Genomic DNA, 21264 nt, shown 5'->3' on the forward strand with positions numbered 1-21264 from the left:
CATGCTTACATGGAAAACTCCATGCTATTTCCCCAGCCCTGATAGCAAATTGCATTTAAATTTTTTCTTTCTTTCCTTTCCTTTCCTTCCGTGTGCACCCCCCCACACACACACCATAGTATACATGCGAAGGCCAGAAGATAACTTGCAGAAGTCAGTTCTCTCCTTCTATGTGGGTTCCAAGGATCAAACTCCGGTCATTAGGCTTGGCAGCAGGTGCCTTTACCCACTGAGCCCTTTTGCTGGCCTGTGTGTGTGTGTGTGTGTGTGTGTGTGTGTGTGTGTGTGTGTTGCTGGGGATCACAGCCAGGGGCTTTCTGCAGGCAAGACAAGCAAGCACTCTACCAACTGAGTTATAACCCCAGATCAAAGTTTTCTTTTCTGAGGTAGCGTCTCATGTTGTCCAGGCTGGCCTCAAACTCACTACATAGCTAAGGATGACTTTGAACTCCTGAGACAGGGTCTCACTATGTAGCCCAGGCTGGAATCGGGTAACCTTCCTGCCTCAACCTCCACAGTGCTGGTGTTAAGATTTGTGCCACCACATCTGGTTTTGCTTAATTAATTTGCTGAATTTGTTTAATGCACTTTTAATTACTAGATTGTATGTATTATCATAAATTGTTAATAACAATGATGAGCATTTATTAAGCAATTGACATGTAGCAGATCTAGTTTTAATTGTCATCTTGACACACCTGGGAAGAGCTTCTCAAAGGGAGATTGTCTAGATCAGGCTGGCCTGTGGGCATGTCTGTGAGGGATTGTCCTGTTTTTGTTAATTGATGTGTGAAGACCCAGCCTACCGTGGATGGCCCCATTGCCTAGGTAGGAGTTACTGAATTGTTTAAGAGGGGAGGAATCAAGTGAGCACAAGTAAGTGAACATGTACGAATATTTGCTTTTCTCTGCTCTTGGCTATGGATGTGATGTGACCAGCTGTTTTAAGTTCCTGACTTGACTCCCCTTATTTGATGCACTTTAGTCTGGAACTGTGATCTGAAATAAACTTTCTCCCTTCCCTTAAGTTTGCCTTTTTTAAAAATTAATTTTATTTTATATGTATGACTGTTTCTCCTGAATATAAGTAAGTGCACCACATGCATACAATGACCACAGAGGCCAGAAGAGGGTTTTGGATCCCCTGCAACTGGAGTTAGGGATGGTTGTTAGCTGCTATGTGGGTGCTGGGAACTGAACCTAGGACCTCTGCAGGAGCAGCCAGTGCTCTAAAGTACTGAGACATCTCTCCAGCCAGCTTCCACCCCAAGTTTGCTTTTTTGGGGGTGGGTACAGCAACAGAAATTAAACTAGGACAAATGCTTACAAAAATGTTGTTTAGCCTTGGTTTTAGTTTGGGTTTGGGAGAGGTTGAAATTTATTTTTATTTTATGTGTATGGGTGTTTTGCCTGAATGTACCTAAGTGCACCACATGTGTGCAAACCTATAGAGGCCAGAAGAGGGCACCAGATCCCCTGAAACTAGAGTTATAGATGGTTATTAACCGCCATATGGATGCTAGGAACCAAATGCAAATCCTCTGCAAGAGCAGCCAGTGCTCTTAACTGCTAAGCCAACCCATCTCTCCAATCATGGTTTTGGTTTTTATTTTTGAGACAGGGTCTTATGTAGCCCAGGCTGAACTTGAACTCCCTTATATAGGTAAGGGTGACCTTGAACTCCCAAGCCTCCTATCTCCATCTTCCCAGTGCTGGGATTACAGGTGTGTACCAGCACACCTGGCTTTATAAGAATCTTATGTAAGTGAGAAGATTATAAACCTGGACTGGTATAAAGCACACTATTATCTCAGCATTTGGACGACAAATTCAGAAGAATTGTCACAAGTTTGAGACTAGCCTAGGCTACAAAGTTGAGTTCCTGCTGAGTATGGTGATGCAAACCTTTAGTCTTAGTTCTTAGGAGGCAGAGACAGGTATGAGATCAAGGCCAGTCTGGTCTCTATAGCAAGTTCCAGACCAGCCAGCTGGGGCTACTAGGGAGACCCTATCTGAAAAGATGAACCAAAACAAACAAAAGGTAAAGTCACATTCCAGGCCAGCCTGGATTAGAGAGTGAGATTCTGCCTCAAAACAATAACAACAAAAGTGTAGTCGTTATCTTTCCTCACTATACTAGAATTGAAACATGGAGGGTGAATAATAACAATAATAATAGGACTGGGTATGGAGTTCAGTTGGCATGAGGGCTTGTCTAGTAAGCACAAAACCCTAGATTCAATTCTCAGTAGTCCAAAAACTGGACATCTGTAACCCAGAATTTGGGAGGCAGAGGCATGTGGATTTCTGTGAGAACGAGGCCAACCTGGTCTATGTAGTGAGTTCCAGGCCAGATGACAGGGAGACCCTGTCTCAAAAAAGACAAAAGAAAAAATAAAAAAAAAAAATAAAGTAAGTAAAAATAAATAGATAGTTTTTATTGTGTAAGATTGGAAACAGATTTAATGAGATTAGGACACTTTCCCAAAGTTACCCAAAGAATGAATGCTGAGGCCAGGTTCAAGTTCCCACTACCTGACTCCATCTGTCTATTATGCCAACCATCAGCTACAGTGTGGAATACTGAGCTTTGGAAATGCAGCCAGTCTTGGCCTTGGAGTGTGGCTCAGTGGAAGAGCACCCACCTAGAATCCCCCAGTGAGGGGCTGGGTGTGGCTCAGTGGTAGAGCATCCACCTAGAATACCCCAGTGAGGGGCTGGGGGTGTGGCTCAGTGGTAGAGCACCTACCTAGAATCCCCCAGAGGGGCTGGGGACGTCGTGTCTCAGTGGTAGAGCACCTGCCTAGAATCCCCCAGTGAGGGGCTGGGGGCGTGGCTCAGTGGTAGAGTACTTCTCTAGTATGCAAGAAGCCCTTGGCTCCATCCGCCTCACAGCAAAACCAAGCCCATGTGTTAAATGAATGGCTTTATGTAACCATTGTGTAACCAAGGCTTTAAGCTGACCCCCTTGGGACACTAAGTTTCTCTCATGAGAAGAGCAGCCACACCAGAGTTCTGTCACGGAATCTCCTCTGGGAAGCCAGGAACCCCCAGGAACTGACCTTATAGTAGGTGTTGCTGTAGAAGCAATTGCAGGAAGACGCATGGATGCACTCATTGTTACTAAACAAAAAGCCAGGATTGCAGACACAGCCTGGAGTGCAGAGGTGTCCACAGCTGGGCTTGGGGCTCTCACAGGATGCAGGGCACGCGCAGGATTCATAGTGGGCATTTTGTGGGCAGCTCTCTAAAGGGAAACACAGTCTCCATCAGGCTTCCATTATATAGCTGTTCCCAGCAGTCTCTCTGTTTCTTCTCTAACCTGAACTCAAATTCTTTTCTTTTAAAATATAGCCTGTATTTATCCCCAAAAAAGAAAAAATTGATATAGGGTGTGGTAGAACATGCCTGCAACCCCAGCACTTGGGAGTCTGAGACAGGAAAATTGCAAGGAGTTCAAGACCAGACCCAGAGTGGATTTGAGGCCAGCCTGGGCTATATAGCAGGACCCTGTCTCAAAAAAATCTGACACATTTATGACACGTGAGGCTGAACCTTGAAGATACTGTGTTCTGCAAAAGAAGCCAGTCCAAAGGCACACATGTCAAATGATACTATTTGTATAAAATATCCAGGTTAAGGCCAGGTTTGGTGGTACATGCCTATAATCCTAGTACTCTGGAGATAGAGACAAGAGATTGCAAGTTTGGGGTTAGCCTGGAGTATATAGCAAGAAAGAAAGAGGGAGAGGGAGGAGGGAAGAAGAAAAGAGATAGAAAAGGAAAGAATGGGCAAAGGGGGCTGAGGATATAGTTCAGTGTGTGGTGTGGTTACCTAGCATACATAAAGTCCTGAGTTCGATTCCCATTAATGGAGTAAAAGACAAATCAAGCCTGATGGTACAGGCCTATAATCATAATATCTGAGAGGTCGAGACAGGAGGATCAATGAGACAAGCCTGGGCTATGTAGCAAGTTCTAGGCCAGTATGAACTATGAGCTACATGGTGAGACTTTGTCGGAGAGGGGAGAGAGAGAGAGAGAGAGAGAGAGAGAGAGAGAGAGAGAGAGATAACAAAACGGGAAGAAAGGATTGTACAACCTTATGAAAACACCTAAAAATGTGGAATTGCGTTTTTTTAGAGGGTAAGGAGGCATGGTCACATATGAATATAATCCCAGTACTCAGGAGATTGGGGCAACAGGATCATGAGTTCAAGACCAGTCTAGGCTACTCAGCAAGTTCCAAACTAGCCTAGCTAACATAGTGAGACCTTGTCTCAAAAATAAAAGAAACAAGAAAACTAATTTTAAAAAATAAAAACAAACTGTAAAACAAACCAAAATAAAAGAAGGTAAAAGTTGGGTGATGTGGTCTAGCATGTTTAAGACCCCTAAGCTCTATCCTTAGCATCAAAGTTGGGGGATTGTATAGTACTCAATGAAATAGAAGCCTCATTCTTGGTTCCCACCCTCAATCCCACTACCCCATTCTGTCCTGCTTGCCCCCAGCTCTGGCAGGTCCTCTGGGTGGTCTTCTATGAATGCCAGGGAATGGCTTATCTCCATTATGAGTTCGGGGATTTGACTAGAAGAATCTCCCTCCCTGATTTCTATTCACTGTCTCTTACTTTGAATTCTTTGGCCAACGTTCCATCTACCTCATACCTGTGGTTGCAGTGATGGGTGGGACGATGTTGATCAGGGACATACTCAGAGCCTGTGAAGGACTTGGTCCTTCTGTGGGGACACTGGTCCCTTCTTCAGGAACTGTGATCCCTTCTTCAGGACCTGCGGTCCATTCATCTTTAGGACCTATGATCCACTCTTCTTCAGGGACAGTGGTCGCTTCAGTGGGGACAGAGGGTTTTACTGTGGGGACAGTGGTCACTTCTGTGGAGACTGTGGTCGCTTCTCTGGGGATGGTGGTCACTTCTGTGAGGACAGTCGTTCCTGTGAAGACTGTGGTCACTTCTGTGGGGACAGTCGTTTCTGTGGGAACAGTGGTTACTTCTGTGGGGACAGTAGTTTCTGGGGGGACTGTGGTTGCTTCTGTGGGGACAGTCATCATTCCTATGAGGACTGTAGTCACTTCTGTGAGGACAATCATTTCTGTGGGGATAGTGGGTAGAACTAGAGGCCTGCCAGGAAGCACTTTCGGGGCCAATGACACTGCAAAGGAAAATCCCTGGAGTTTAGTCAAAATTACACCGCCTCCCTTTCATTCATATCTGATGGGATTGGGAAGGCTCAAAGAGGCACTTAGTCACTTTGCTTCTGTTCCCAATCTTCCCTCATTTAAACATCTAACAGTAGCTCAGCATGGTGGCACATATGTTTAATCCCAGCAGTCAGGAGGCAGAGGCAGGAAAATCTTTGTGAGAATGAGACCAGCCTGGTCTACATAATAAGTTCCAGGCCAGATGGGGCTATTAGAGAAAGCTTGTCTCCAAAACAAAACAACAACAACAAAAACCCATTCAACAAGTAGAGTTCCCACCATATATCTGATATTCTGATACAGGAAATACAAAAATGAATAGGCTATGAGTTCTGCCTTTAAGGTCACTAGTGAGGGAGTCTAGATGCTGTTGCCAAAACTCATATCATCAAAGACATTCACAGTGGACATGATGTGCCCACCTGTAATCTCAGTAACACAGGAGGTTGAGGCAGGAGGATCACAACTTTGAGGGCAATTGGGCAACGTAGTGAGATCCTGTCTCAAAGTGAAAATAAAATAGGGCTGGGAATGGAACTCAGCATTAGAGTATTTGCCTAGAATCCTCAGTAAGGGGCTAGGGGGCATGGCTCACTGGTAGAGCACCTGCCCAGAATCCTCCAGTGAGGGACTGGGGGTGTGGCTCAACAGTACAGCATGCCTGAGGCCCTGTGTTCTATTCCTAGTACCACAAGGGAGATGGGGGTAAAATGGGTGGTGGGTGGGGGAGCTGGGGTCTTGAGGCCTTGAGTTTCATCTTACCTCGACATGGCCCATGATTGATCAAGATGAAATTCACAGCAACAGCAAAAGCAGCACTGCTACCACTGGTGGCCTCTAAAAACAACTGGAGACAAAGGCAAAGAGGGGAAGTGAGGAAGGAAAACGAATCCCTGGAAACTCAAACTCTGCTGGGCACCTCCTCTGCCCACATGTCACTTGATTAGAACCTCAGCAGTCCAGCCTGTCCCCCTGCCCCTTGAACCTCAAGTTCACTTCTCCTGCCCTTTCCACCTGTTATGCTTTGAATGTGAAATGTCCCCTACGGGCTCATGCGTTTGAATACTTGGTCTCCACCTGGTGGCATTGTTTTGTGAGGCCAGTAAAAGGCAGGTCTTTAATGGTTACAGCCTGGCTGCTCTTGCAGAAGACCTGGGTCTGGTTCCCAGCACCTACATGGAGGCTAACAACCATCTGAAACTCCAGTTCCAGGGGATCCAAAGCCCTCTTCTGGCCTCTGTGGTTCACTTATATACATGTAGGCAAAACATACACATAAGATAAAATTTTTAAAAAGATTTTTAAAGCCGGGCGTGGTGGTGCACGCCTGTAGTCCCAGCACTTGGGAGGCAGAGGATCTCTGTGAGTTCAAGGCCAGCCTGGTCTACATAGTGAGTTCCAGGACAGCTGGGGCTACAGGGAGACCCTGTCTCAAAAAAAAAAAAAGATTTCTAAAAACTATAAACCAAAATAAACTTCTTCTCCCTTAAGTTGCATCTGTCAGGTGTTTTGTCACAGTACCAAGAAAAATAACTAATATACACCATTCCACCTCTGGACCTGCTTAATACACCCCACATAGATACATACAGGCCCACTCTCCATCTCTCACCTGCATGGGCTGTGGATATCCCTTAGGGATGGTGACGGAGGAGTTCAGCCAGCTAGTGCTCTGAGACCCAACACGGCTCCACAGAGAAATCGGAGAATTGCCCGCAGGACTCCCCAAAAGGAGCTTGAGTGTGGTTCCTTCTCCAAGGCCATACATGTGGTAAGCAAACTCCACGCAGACATCCCCAGGGGCACAGAAGGGTGGACTCACCAGTTTGGCAGACTGTCCTGCCTGGGATAACTTGAGTGAATCAAAGTAGATATAGTGCTCCCCTGGATGAAAGAGGGGGGGACCAGCAAGGTGAGACTCCACAGCCAAATCCAAGTCTAGTGCTTACAGTACTTATGTCTAACTTTCCCAATAAGCAAGCAACCAAGCATGCACTGTAGTATTTTTCTTTACTCTTTTGTTTTTGAGATAAGGTCTTGTTATGTGGCTGAGGCTGGCCCAAAACTTGCAATTCTCTTGCTTCAGCCTCCACATTATAGGTATATATCACTACACCTACTTTTGGACTTCTAACCTGCAACCCTATGCCCCCATTGGCATCCTCCGCAAATGTCTTGGCTGAAGATGAAATAGTGGATTTTGAAGTCCTGCTCAATGCAGAGGAAAGCCTAGATATTTTTCCTTCCCTCCCTGAGCCATGTCCCCAGTCCGTCACTAGGGGATTCCAGGAAGCTGCTCTATCAATAAGTATGCCTACCTCTGGATGCCTGGAATCTCTGGTGGGTTGCAATAACTTGAGCACCCTCATCATATCTATGCTCTGAATCTCAGCTCTGACCCATAAACACCTGCAGGAAGGTATTCCCAACATCCAACATCCTTTAGCACCGCCCAGTCCCTACTTAGGAGCAGATTCAGTGATTCATGACCCTAAAGAGGTCCTCAGTCTCCTCACCTCCATAAGGGAAATCTCTTGGTGGTCCTGAGATGGGGGTGGGTATACTTTTACTTCCCCAGCTCCAGTGTGCAATATCCCCAAACACGTGGTTCCATTCACAGAAAGGATGAACTCTGTCTTCAAAGTCGCAATGGGGAAAGCTCTCTAGCAGATTCCAAGAGAGAGGTTTGAGAAACTATGTCTCCCATTACTCCCACCCCAAATTTAGCAAGAGTTCCCAGGGCTTGTCTCTCACCCCCACAGGGAGCAATGCTGATGGAATCCACAGCCACTGCTGGCTCCGGCTGCTCTCCAAACACACCCACTATCATGAACTAAAGAGAAGAGGAGTGTGGCTGGAGTGAGCACTCAGAACCACCACCCAATCCTCCTGTGATGGGTCTTTAATTGTCAACTTGACAAATCTAAAATGATCTGCAAGACAAGCCTCTGTGCATGCCCCTGGGGGATTATCTTGATTGTGTTAACTGAGATGGGAAGACCCGCCCACTGGGGGTGGCACCGATCCCTGGCTGAGATCCTGAACTGTGTAACTGTTCTAGAGAAAGGGAGCTGAGCAACAAGCATTCATCTCTCTCTGCTTCCCAATTGTAGATGTGATGTGGCAAGCTGCTTCAAGCTCCTGCCACCACGTGTCCTCCACCTTAATGGATTGTATACTTTATGACCCAGAATAAACCCTTTCTTCCTAAATTGCTTTTGTCAGAGTTTTATTTTTATTTTTTTTCACAGCAACAGAAAAAAAAAAAACTAAGACACCTTCCATCTGATATTTCCATCCAAAGACTCAGCCCCTGCTCCTCGTATCTAGACCCTCAACTCATTCCAACAAGGGAACCTATCATATGTAAGGACTTTTAATGAGGACTTCTAATAAGACCTTGTTCCTCTGTACCTGTATCTGTCCCTGTCCTGTGTAATTGACAGACACAGGTTGCCAGTTGGATCCGGGTTGTCCTGAGAACAGGGTGTGTTTGCGGATATTGCCTACAATGGAGAAAAAAAAAAAAAAAAAAAGGGAAAGAGAATATTTTGCTGCAATTGACACAATCTAATTTTAGAACATTTCTAAAAAGAAACAGCCATACTTACTTTGAAATCACTCTCAATTTCCTCCAGCCTAGCCTGCACATGTCACATGACATCACATTGCCTACAATGGAAAAAAAAAAAAAAAAGAAGGGAATTTAAGGGGACTTTGGAGTGAAGTGCAAGTTGCATAGGGAAACAGAATACTAGACTAATATCACTCTGTATGCCACAAACCCTTTCTCTTTCCTGACACCTTTATCTTTCTCTTCTCTTCTCTTTCTTTCTTTCTCTTTCTTTCTTTTGTTCTTTCTTTCTGTCTTTGCCTGTTTTGTGTGAATGTGAGTGTGTGCACACATATGTGTATTGTGTGTAGGCTCATGTGCAGATGTGCATACATACATGTTGCATGTGTGTAGAGGCCCGAGGCCAACCTTGGATGCCACTCATCAGGCGCTATCCACCTTGTTATTTTAAAGCAGGATCTCTCACTGAGATCTGGGGATCACTGATTAGGCTATCCTGGCTGGCCAGAAAGCCCCAGGGATCCATGTTCCTCTGCTTCCCCAGTGCTGGCATCACAAGCAAGGGCCACCACACTCTGCATTTTGCATGGATGATGGGGGTGGAATTCAGGTCCCTATTCTTATGTGGCAAGTACATTACTGACTGAGCCATTTCCACAGCTCATGTTTGCTTTTGTTTGTTTTTTAATTTTAGACAGTCTCCTGTAGCTTATACTGGCCTGGAACTCACTATGTAGTTAAGGCTGGCTTTGAATTTCTGATCCTCCTGCTCTACCTCCCAAACCTTGTGATTACAGGCATGGGCCAATGTATCTGACAGTACCTTTATTTTTCTAGAATCCGGTGCCCTTCCTATTTCTACTTCATGAAATAATCTCATAGGTATCCTGGGTTTCCTTAGACTTCAAGGGGAGACACCCGATATTTTCCCCATTGACCCAACCCTCTGAGATGCACCGAAGTCGGTTCCCCACTCTAACCCAAGTACGTAGAGTAGACAAAGAGGCCTTCACCGGGAGACTCTCCATGCAGGGTGTATCGGAAAGACAGAGTCAGGCAGCCACTGGATTGGCTCGGGGGACTCAAAAGGACAGCTTTCTGACCCGGCCTTGCATTCACGGAATCCAAGAGCATGTAGAAGCCCTCTGTGAAAGAAAGGGTCAGTGACATGGAATGACGGGGAAGGAGGGCAGCAGTGGGGAGCCCCAGCAGCCACCTAGAACCAGGCAGTGCTGGGATGGGAGCGGGTGAACAGGGGAAGGACCTGAACGACGCTATGGTACAGGCAAGCATCTGCTGAGAAGCAGTGGTCATAACCTTGTCCCTTGAGTGCTGACTCTTCAGGTCCCCTAGTCCTAGCCTCTTTCTTTTCTTGGTCCGTCAGACACAGCAGAGTCACACAAGTTGGTGACAGACAGACAGACTTTGAGAACTGGGCAGCTCCCCACCCCACAGCTCCTTCACCTCCCCATCAGTTAAGAACCCTGGCCACTCTTGCAGAGGACCCTGGGTCAGTTCCCAGTACCTACACGGAGGCTCAAAACCATAACTCAGTATCAGGGGATCCGATGCCTTCTTCTGGCCTCTAGGTCCTTTGCATGCACATAATGCACTTACATACATGCAAGTGAAATACTCATACATGCAAAATAAAAATATATTTTTTGAAACCAGGCAGCCAATCATCCTGGACTTTGCTTTGTGATGCAACTAGAAGCCATGGAGAGAGGGACAAGGTCTCTGGTTCATGGGTGAGCACTAGTGCCTGACTCCCATTGGCTTTCTACAGTCAGCACCAGGCTAGGGAAGGCCAAGAAGTCAGTAGGCTGAAGTGGAGAGTATAGGCAGGAGGTAGGCAGAAAATAGCAGAAGGTTGGAGGGAAGGCAAGGAAAGGAAATGGGGAAATGATGAAGGACAAAACAGTACAGGAAAAGGGGGGGCAAGATTGTTGGTGCACACCTGTAATCACATCTGGGAGGCTGAGGCAGGAGCATCAGGAGTTAGTCAAGTCCAGCCTGGGCTACATGAGCTACTGTCTCAAAACAAGGCAAAGAAGACCAACAATTACTTAAATTAGGCCATGATGCTAAAGGATTTAGAAAGAGGGTGCCCAGAAAACCCTCCAAGGGCTTCAAATGAAGGGATTTGAAGAACTTTCTAAAAGGTAAGCTTTCTGTAGTTAAAAATGTGGGTAGTTGAAAAAACAAACAGGAAAAGAAATTAGAGAACACAATTTCTACTGTCTGACCTCCAAAGCTTGGTTCAGCAAGAGCTGGAAACGTGGGCTGTGTGAAGATGGGAAGGAGGTGGGCACTGAGTGGGACAGAAGAGGAAGAAGTGGATGGCAGAAAGAGGAAGAGAAAGCCCAGCCAAGAGCAGAGGGAAGTGGGAGAGAAGGGAGGGAGAGCCATGGATGGAGAGAACTGGAAGGAAGCCTATCGCCCCATGACTCCAAATCTTCCTCAGTAGTTTCCATCCACCCTTGCTGTTCCTGCCTGCAGCTTCTTAGGAGAAAACCCAAGTGGTGTTGAGCCTGTGTAGCCCAGGCTCGCCTGGAACTCCTGATCTCTTCCTGCCTCAGCCTCCTGAGTGCTGGGATTGCAGGCATCGTGCTTGGCTCCTTCCTTCCTTCCTCTTTCCTTCCTTCCTTCCTCCTTCCTTCCTCCTTCTTTCCTTCCTTGCTTCCTTCCCTCCTCCTCCTTCCCTCCTTCTTTCCTTCCTCCTTCCTTCCTCATTCCTTCCTTCCTCCTTCCTTCCTTCCTTACTTCCTTACTTCCTCCTTCCTTCCCTCCTCCTCCTTCCTTCCTTCCTTCTTTCCCTGCTTCCCATCTTCTTCCTTTCCTTCTTTCTTCCCTCTTTCATCCTTCCCTACCTCCTTCCTTCCTTCCTCCCTCTTTCCCTTTGTTTTCCTTCCCCCTTCCTCCCTACCTCTTTTCCTTCCTTCCTTCCTTTCTTCTCTGGTGCGGGGAATGGAACCTAGGGCCTTATGCATGCTGGGAAAATACCTTACCACTGACCTATATCCCCAGGCCTTGGTTTTTTGATACCGGGTCTCCCTATGTAGCCCAGACCATCCTTGAACCTTCAGCCTTCCTGCCTCAGCCTCCTGCGTGCTGGGATAAAGGCATACACCACCATACCTGGCTCTTTGTCAGTTTTACACCCTCATTTTCAAGTTTATGGGATATGACCTCATACAGGGGTATCAGATGAATAACACAATGAATGAAGAAGGAAAGGTGCCAGGGAAGGAAGGGCAGCAAGGAGCAGGCGGTGCTGATGCTAGGTAGCCATGTGGCAGTGGGGGAAGAGGGAGGATATTTGAAGTTTGCTTCTTGCCATGAACCCTGAGCTGAAAGAAGTTTGAAGCTGCTGGGTTCTACCTGGCCTGTCCCCAAGGGATGCTACTGTAGGGTCTGTAGAGGTCACTGGAGCCCAGAAATTCCAAGGGTGTACAGCATGGCTAGTACTCACTCCCAGGGCTAGAGAAGTCATCATCAGGCCCCACGCCTAGCTTCCCTGACCATCCGTTCCTTTGGGTCCACTTCGCTCCCGTGGCAGTCGGGACCCAACTCCAGCCGCAGAGATCGTTTAGAGTATCAAAGGTGCACATCTGTGACATGCAGACTAGAGAGGAGAGAGAGGGAGAAAGGGGGCTGGGGTCTGACTCGGTGGAAGTGTGCTTGCCTAGAATCCTCCAGTGAGGGGCTAGGACTTGGCTCAGTGGTAGAGAACATACCTATAATCCCCCAGTGAGAGGTTGGGACATGGCTCAGTGGTAAAGTAGTTGCCTAACCAACACAATGCCCTGGTTCAATCCCCAGTACCAAAGGAGGGGACAATGTAGCTTTCTGCCTGAGGAGGAAACCCAGAAACGGATACCTCAATTTGGGGTCGGGGCTCTGAGGTCCAATCTCGGGGCTGTGGTAAGTCCTGGCTAGCTTTGAAGCCAACCTCGACCCTGCAGCACATAAGTTCTGCTCCCGGGACAGATTGCATAACCTGCCCAGCCTCAGACTCCTCATCTATAAACTGGGAATATTTTCTGTGTAGAATTGCAAATTACATTATGTTTGTGGAGCATATAGTCCAGTCCCTGTGTACAGTAAATGTTGGTTTCTTTTACAGCTTCTGGAATTTTCCTTCCTTTTAACGTCAGCCTGAAAGGGCAATTCTGGATGGATCAGAGTGGTACTGAGGGCAACATCTAGGATGACTGCACATCCAGATTATCTTGGAGTCAAGGACTCCTTTGGTTTAGAGACAAGATCTCATGTAGTCCAAGTTGGACTCAAATGTGTTATGTAGCCAAGAATGACCTTGAACTTTTGGTCCTCTTGCCTCTACTTGCTGAATATTAGGGCTGAAGGGTACACATCACCACACCTGGTTTATGCAGTGCTGGGTATGGAACCCAGGGCTTTTTGTATACTAAGCAAACATTCTACCAACTAAATCACATCTCCAGCCCCACCAAGGACTTCTTGACAAATGGGTTAGTCCAATGCTATCTGTCCTGGTCAGATGATACCAGGTATCCCCATGTTGAAAGGGAATCTCTCTCTCAAGCGTGACTTCTTTAGGGATCAGAGGCACGGGGTGATGCAGCACCAGGAAACCAGCAGCATCACCTCATGAGAAAACAACATCCTAGTTACTAAGATACCCCACCTCCATCTCAGGAAGTCTAATGGGTCAGGAGAGGAAGAGGCCCAGGAGAGGGACAGGGACTCACTCTGATTGCAGGTACCCCGACTGATAGAGATCCGATCCAGAGAGATGTCCAGGTAAGTGGTATTTCCCCGCATTCCTTCAAACATCAGCTATGAGATAAGGGACCAAGAGACCCCCAGTCCCATGAACCACTTGATTAGACTTCCTTTGCCTCCAGCTGCTGGATTTGTTTTGTTTTATTGAGATAGGGTCTCCCTGTTGCTGCTACTGGCCTGGAACTCATTATGCAGAGCAGGCTGGCCTCTGTCTCACAGAGATTCACTTGCCTTTGCCTCCCAAGTGCTGGATATAGAGGCGTGCACCATCACACCTGGCTAGGTCCCCTCTTTTTAAGAATTACATTCATTGAGCCTGGACAGATGGCTCAATGATTAAGAGTGCTAGCTGCTGTAGCAGAGGATCCAGGTTTGGTTCCCACACCCTGGGTTCCAGGTTAGCACCATATGGTGGCTAACAATCATTCATAACTCCAGTTCTAGGGGATCTGACATCTTCTGGCCTCTGTAGGCATTGCACGACATGGGTATACTTACATAAATGAAGGCAAAACACTCACACGTTAAATAAATAAATATCTTTAAATGACATTCATTTACCTTTGTGTGTGTGTGTGTGTGTGTGTGTGTGACACATATGTGTGCCACAGTGCTCTTGTGAAGGTTAGAAGACAACTTGCCAGAATCGGTTCTCTCCTTCTACCATGTGGGTCCCAGGGATCAAACTTGGGTGGTCAGGCATGGCTGCAAGTGCCTTTACTTGCTGAGCTTTCTCACCAGCCCTAAATTCTATGTGTTTTTAATTTCAAGAGTTTACTTTCGGAGGTTAGAAGACAACTTGCATGAGTTAGTTCTTTCTTTCTACCGTGTGGTTCCTGAGATCAAACTCAGGTCACCAGGAATCGAACTTAGACCATCAGACTTAGTGTCAGGTAATTCTATGAGCACCCTCCAAGTTCCTTTGTTGCCACCACCCACACTCCTAAGCTCCTTCCTCCCTCCCCAGAGCACCTCCCCACCTCCAGACATCTGGATCTGCTCTGTCCTCACCCAGCTTGGTAGATCTCTATCCGTGGGCACCGTGACACTGGTGGGCATCCAAGAGGGACTCTGGGTGTTCACGTGTTTCCAGAGCACACTGGGCCGCTGAGTCCTCCAGCCCCTGAGCAGCATCAGTTTGAGCTGGGCGCCCCATGACAGCCCAAACATGTGGTAGGCGAAATGGATGCAGAGTGGGCCTTGCTCCCATATATCAGGGCTTCGTAGGCGTGCCACTCCACCCTGGGGGAAGGCGTTGGCATCCATGTGCAGGTAGTAGCCCTCTGGGTGGAGACAGATCCCAGAATGCTGAGACCCTGCTATCCTCAAGGTCTGTCCCAACCATCCCCTGCTCAACTCCACTTCCAGCATCCACCTCTCTACTCTACCCAGACCTTAGGCTTCCCTTGAGACCACTCACCTCCACTGGGGTACCCTCCAGGGTGTCCAGAAGTGCCAGTGGGGGAGGGCCCAGAAGTTTGAACCCAGTCCCCATCATCTGTAGACATTTGAGACCAGTCACAGAGGGGTCTGTAATTGTCTTCAAAGTCACATTTTGAGAGAATGGCTGGGGAAAAAAGAGGTACAACGAAACCTCAGAGAGGACAAAAGACAGAGGAGGGCAGGGGCCAGGTCACAGAGCCAGGCAAGATGAGGGTCAACAGGGTCACTAAGCTTAACAAGGCCACTACTAAGATTTTGGATCTTGAGCAGAGATTTGGGAAACAGAAGGTTGGGGAGAAACTTGGGACTGAGGAAGAGAGCGTGCAGCTGGCAAGGTCAGGGATTGTAAACAGGGGTCGGGACTGACTCAGAGACAGACAGGCCTTGCCTGGGTATTGTGGTGGCTCATACTGTTATTACTATTATTACTGTTATTTGGAGATTTTAGTGTGTGTGTGTCTGTGTGTGTGTGCAGGTATGTAGGCATATGCATGCATGTGGAAACCAGAGATCAAGGTCAAATATCTTCCTCAAACACTCCTTTTTTTTTTAAATTTGTGTGTGTGTGTGTGTGTGTGTGTGCGCGCGCACACGCGTGCGCGCACGCGCGCGCACACATGCCACACAGATGCAGGTGCCCACAGAGGCCAGAAGACAGCATCAGATCCTCTGGAACTGGACATACAGTTGGTTGTGAGCCACACAATATGGGTGCTGAAACCTGAACTTAGGTCCTCTGAAGGCGCAACAAGTGCTCTTCACTGCTGAGCCATCTCTTCAGCCCCCCACCATGTTTTTTGAGATGGGGCTCTCACTGAATCTGGACCTCACCAATTTGGCTAGACTGGCTGGTCAGTGAGGCCCAGAGATCCTCCTGTATCTGCCTCCCAGCACAAGGACTAGAGATGTGTGCCACCATGCCCAGCTTTTGAAAAATACCCATGTATAAGCCAGGCGTGGTGGCGCAGGTCTTTAATCCCAGCACTCAGGAGGCAGAGGCAGGAGGATCTCTGTGAGTTCGAGGTCAGCCTGGTTTACATAGCAAGTTCCAGGCCAGTTGGGACTACAGGGAGACCCTGTCTCAAAAAGACCAAAAGAAAGAAAGAAAGAAAGAAAGGTATTTTGGAGGGAGGAAGGAAGGAAGGAAGGAAGGAAGGAAGGAAGGAAGGAAGGAAAGAAGGAAGGGAGGAAGGGAGGAAGGGAGGAAGGAAAAGAAAAAGAAAAAGACCCATTTATGTGTATGAGTGTTTTTGCATGCTTGCATGCAAACACACCATATGGATGCAATGCCCACAGAGGTCAAAAGAGGGCATCAGGTTGGACAGGTTGGGACTAGAGTTACAGATAGTTGTAAATCACCATGTAGGTGCTAGGAATTCAACTCAGGTCCTCTGCAAAAGCAGCTAGTGCGTCCAGTTTTTACACAGTTGCTAGGGCTCAACTCAGGTCCTCATGCTTATGCTGCAAGCACATTACAACTGAGCTATCTCCCAATCTATCTCACCCCACCATTGTTTTTGAGCTAGCTTTCACGTTCTCATGTATCCCAAGCTGGCCTTGAAATCCTGATTCTCCTGCTTCAGCCTCTGGACTGCTGAGATTACAGGTATGTACCATAATACTTAGCCTATTATTTTGTTATTTTGAGAAAAGGCCTGACTAAGTAGCCCAGGATAGCCTTGAACTTGTGATCCTCCTGCCTCAGCCTCCCCAATGTTGAAATGACAGGCCTGTGCCAGCACACCCAGCTCTTGCCATATTTAATTTGAATGGAAATCATTCATGTGGTGTTGGGCCTATTTTCCCACAGTTCCCTCTACCCTTGATTGTTCAAGAGCTGCCCTTTGTACATTTAACCCATATGTTATGTCACTTCTGTTCTCTGACAATAGCCCCTAGGCTAGGGGTTGGAGTTCACAGGCAGAATGAGGATCTTGAGGAGGGAAAGAAAAACCAAGAAGCCCTGGTTCCAACTCACAACTCTCCCTGGAAGCCGTCCATTTCCCATCCAGAGATTTCTGTCTCCTTAGGATTGGTTTGGAAAAAACAAAAGGAATCACTTGTCATTATTAGCAATTTTATAAGACTATGACTATGTTTGAATATTGATTTTTTTTGTTGAGACAGGGTCTCATGTAGCCCAGGCTAACCTCAAACTCCCTATGTTTCCAAGGATGACCTTGAACTCTTGATTCTCCTGCCTCCACCTCCCAAGTACTGGGATTATAGGAGTGTATCATCATGCCCAGCTTTTTTCTTTTTTTCTTTTAGAGACAAGGTCTCTCACTGAAGCCCAGACTTGCCTTGAACTCTCAATCCTCCTGTCTCAGTCTCCTGAAAGCTGAAGCCCTTCCTCTCTCCTCAGCAGCCTGGGTCCCTTAGAACAGTTCCCCCCTTTTCCCCATAATTCAACTGTTGCTTGTTCAAAGCCCTGCCACCCAAGTTAGCCAAGTTCCAAGAAACTAAGCTATCCTTTGTTTCTCTGTCTTCTACTTGAACTGTGTTCTATTAGCTAGGTTCACCCAGTTGAGTTGGGAGAGTATGAACCTTCTCCTTCAATGCCAGCCTCAGTCTGTCTAGAACATCACCTCAATTCCTGGCTCTGGAAATGTGGGGCCCTCCCCATCCTGGTTTGTGGGTTATCTTCTTCCTATCCCACTGGCCTATCCCATCTTCCTCCCCTCTCTTCTGTGTTTTATTTTTTTGAGTCAAGGTCTGTACCTCAGACTCACCTAGAACTTGATATGTAATAAAGGATGACCTTGAACTCCTGATCCTCCTGCCTCCACCTCCCAAGTGCTAAGATTACTCTCCTGAACCACCACATCAAGTTAACTGGTGCTGGGACTGAACCCAAGGCTTTGTGTATGCCAGACACTTAGCACTCTGAGTGAGCACTCAACTGAACTACACTCCCAGCCCTTTCTTTTTGGATTGTTATTTTGAGACAGGGTTTCATGTACTCAAGGCTGGTGCTTGAACTCCTGCCTCTGCCTCCCAAGTACTGGGGTGGCAGGCAAGCACTACCATGTCTGGCTAGGCCACTGTCTTTCTTGTTAAACTGCTTGTCCCCTCTGGCATTCCGCAGATAACACCCACACCACACTTGGCTCCTCACCCTCCATCCCACAATCCAGCTTACCACTTAGGGGCACGGAAATGACCCTGGCCCCAGGCAGCCCCCACCAGCATCATCAGAGTCCAAACTGGAGGAGCCATGGGGACCTCGGCGGTAGCTCTCAGGTGAAACGGGAAGGTTACAGTGAGGAGCTTAGGCCACTTTATACACGCCTGGCCCTCCTCACCTGTCACCCTTTTGAAGAGGCCATAAAAATGTTTAAAAATCACAAATTTCAAGAGAAGTCCCTGGAAATGTAAAGTTATCAGGGTTGAAGTCGAAAACCCAAATGAAGAGCTGTAGACAGAAAGGAAGAGAGAGTAAGACGGAAAAGATGGAGAAATCACTCCAGGAAGTGTAACATCAAAGTAGTTCAAAAAGAAACAGCAAAGGCGCCAAGCATGATGGTGCACTCCTTTACTCCCAGGACTCAGGAAGTAGAGGCAGGGGCATCTGAGTTTGAGGCCAGCCAAGTCTACATGTCAAGTTCCAGGTCAGCCAGGGCTACATAGTGAGACCCTGTCTCAAAAATCCAAAAAACAAAGGAAAAGAAAAGGCTGTTTTGAGACAATGTCTCACAGAGCCCAGGCTGGCCTCGAACTCTCTAACTCCGAATACTGAGATTATGAGAGTGCACCACTAAACCCAGCTAAGGAAAGCACAATAGACTTGTGCCACAACTGAAGCACTCGAATGTCTAGATTAGAAGGTGCCTAGTAAGATGAATTTAGAGACCCACAGAAACTACTTGGTGAAATTTCAGAATATCAAAGGGAAAAAAGAAGGTCCAAAACTAGGAACAGGCCACATACTAAGGACCAGGGATCCTCGTGGCCTCCACTTCGTCGGTAGCGACCATGGATTCTAAGACACAGCAGAACACTGGCTACAGAATTCTGGTGGCAAATCATTCAAACTTAACATTCTACAAAGGGTGACAGCGGAAGATGCTATTGAGGGCCAAGTGAAGGGTTGGCAATAACAGGACAGAAAATTGAAGGAGACAGACACAGAAGAAAGGGTTCTCTGCTGGGGTCATATTGGATTTCTTTGTTTGTCTCCCTGTAGCCCCAGCTGGCCTAGAACTATGTAGAGCAGGCTGGCCTTGAACTCAAATTTGTTTGTTTTTAATTTTTACATTTTGTGTGTGTGTGTGTGTGTGTGTGCGTGCGTGTAAGTCAGAGGACAATTTCTGGAGTCAGTTCTCTCCTTCTACCATGTGGGTTCCAGGGATTGAACTTAGATCATCAAGCTTGGCAACAGGTGTCTTTACCTGATGAGCCATCGTGCCAGCCTCTATACAGATATTCTGGTCAGAAGTAAGTCAAAGGGTAAAATAATAATTTTCAGAGTTCTTTTTAACCCTGCGTGTGTGTGTGTGTGTAGTCATATATTCTAAGTATATATGTATGTACACATATATATTTTATGTGTATATATGTTTTGTTTTTTGTTGTGTATGTGTGAACTTGTACTTCCCTCATGGAGATTGAAGGCTGGCTGAAAAGATAAAATGAAACAATGAAATCTACAAGTATCATATCGGCAAAAAATTAAATGATTGCTGGGATAGAGAGTTGGACAAAGATCCTCCTGACTCTGCCTCCCAAGTTCTGGGATTAAAGGTGTGCACCACTATGCCTGGCTCCCTGTTTAATTTATTTATCATTTTTATTTTTATGTGTATGAGTGTATTGCCTACATGTATGTAAGTGCACCTGTATCATGCATTGCCCGTAGAGGTGAGAAGAGGGCGTCAGATCCCCTGGAACTGGAGTTATGGATTGTTGTTAGCCTCCATGTGGTGCTGGACAGGATGTAGATTTATAATCACAGTGACAATCAGGCGATTTGGTGAAAACTCCATAACTATTAAGCGTTCAAGGTGGGCATGGTGGCACATGCCTTTAATCCCAGCACTCAGGAGGCAGATGCAAGCAGATATCTGTGAATTCAAGCCAGCCTGGTCTACATAGTAAGTTCCAGACTAGCCAGGACTACATAGTGAGACTTTGTCTCAGAAAAGAAGGGACTGAAGGATGGCTTAGCCATTAAAAGCACTGACTGCTCTTGCCGGGAACCTGGGTTTAATTATCAATACCCATATGGTGACTAATATCCATTCATAACTCCAGTTCCAGGGGAATTCGATGCCCTCTTCTGACCTCTGTGGACATTGCACAACACTCAGGTGCATCTGCATGCATGCAGGCAATACACTCATACACATAAAATAAAAATAATAAAAAAGCCAGGCGTGGTGGCACAAGCCTTTAATCCCAACACTTGGGAAGCAGAGGCAGGCTGATCTCTGTGAGTTCAAGGTCAGCCTGGTTTACATAGTGAGTTCCAGGCCAGCTGGAGCTACAGGGAGACCCTGTCTCAAAAAACCCAAAAAAAAAAAAAAAAAAAAAATATTTTTAGGCGGGGGGGGGGGGGTGCAGCTGGAGAGATAACTCAATGGTTAAGAGCGCTAGCTGCTCCTGCAAAAGACCTGGGTTCAACTTCCAGCACCCACATGATGGCTAACAACCAATTTCAGGGGATCTGACACCCTCTTCTCACCTCTGCAAGCATTGCACACATACGCATAAAAATAAATAATTCAAAAAAATGTAAGTAAAAAAAGATGGCTCAATGGTTAAGAGCACTGGATGCTCTTGCAGAGGACCCAGGTTTGATTCCCAGCACCCACTTGGTGGCTAACTACCATCCTTAACTCCAGTTCCAGGGGATCCAACACCCTCTTCTGACCTCTTTGGGCATTACATGACATGGGTGCACTTGCATACAAGCAGAAAATACATTCATACACACTTGGGAGGCAGAGGCAGGCAGATCTGTGAATTCAAGGCCAGCCTGGTCTACATATGTTTTTGTTTTTGTTTTTGTTTTTGTTTTTTTGAGACAGGGTCCTCCTGTAGCCCTGCCTGGTCTGGATCTCACAGAAATCCTCCTGCCTCTGCCTCCTGAATTAGGACTAAAGGTGTGTGCCACCATGCCTAGTTGTGTGTGTGTGTGTGTGTGTGTGTGTGTGTGTGTGTGTGCCATATGTGCCCATGCATGCATGCTATGGCACATGGTGTGGAAGTCAGAGGACAATGTGTAGGAATGGATTCTCTCCTTGTACCATGTGGGT

General features: G+C 46.9%; 1 protein-coding gene across 1 annotated transcript in view; it reads right to left on the reverse strand.

Moving 5' to 3' along the window:
• Zan (zonadhesin) overlaps positions 1-18226 on the reverse strand; it is a 90841-nt gene extending 72615 nt beyond the window's left edge. Inside the window, 13 exon segments of the mRNA XM_029563222.1 lie at positions 3063-3247; positions 4668-5171; positions 5983-6067; positions 6833-7104; positions 7737-7883; positions 7975-8053; positions 8635-8726; positions 9775-9939; positions 12270-12422; positions 13531-13618; positions 14576-14847; positions 14985-15131; positions 18172-18226. Coding sequence (XP_029419082.1) covers positions 3063-3247; positions 4668-5171; positions 5983-6067; positions 6833-7104; positions 7737-7883; positions 7975-8053; positions 8635-8726; positions 9775-9939; positions 12270-12422; positions 13531-13618; positions 14576-14847; positions 14985-15131; positions 18172-18226 — 2244 coding nt within the window.
• Positions 18227-21264: the final 3038 nt, after the last annotated feature.

Source organism: Nannospalax galili, unplaced genomic scaffold (genome assembly GCF_000622305.1).
Source record: "Nannospalax galili isolate Female #2095 unplaced genomic scaffold, S.galili_v1.0 scaffold675, whole genome shotgun sequence".
Lineage (NCBI taxonomy): Eukaryota > Metazoa > Chordata > Mammalia > Rodentia > Spalacidae > Nannospalax > Nannospalax galili.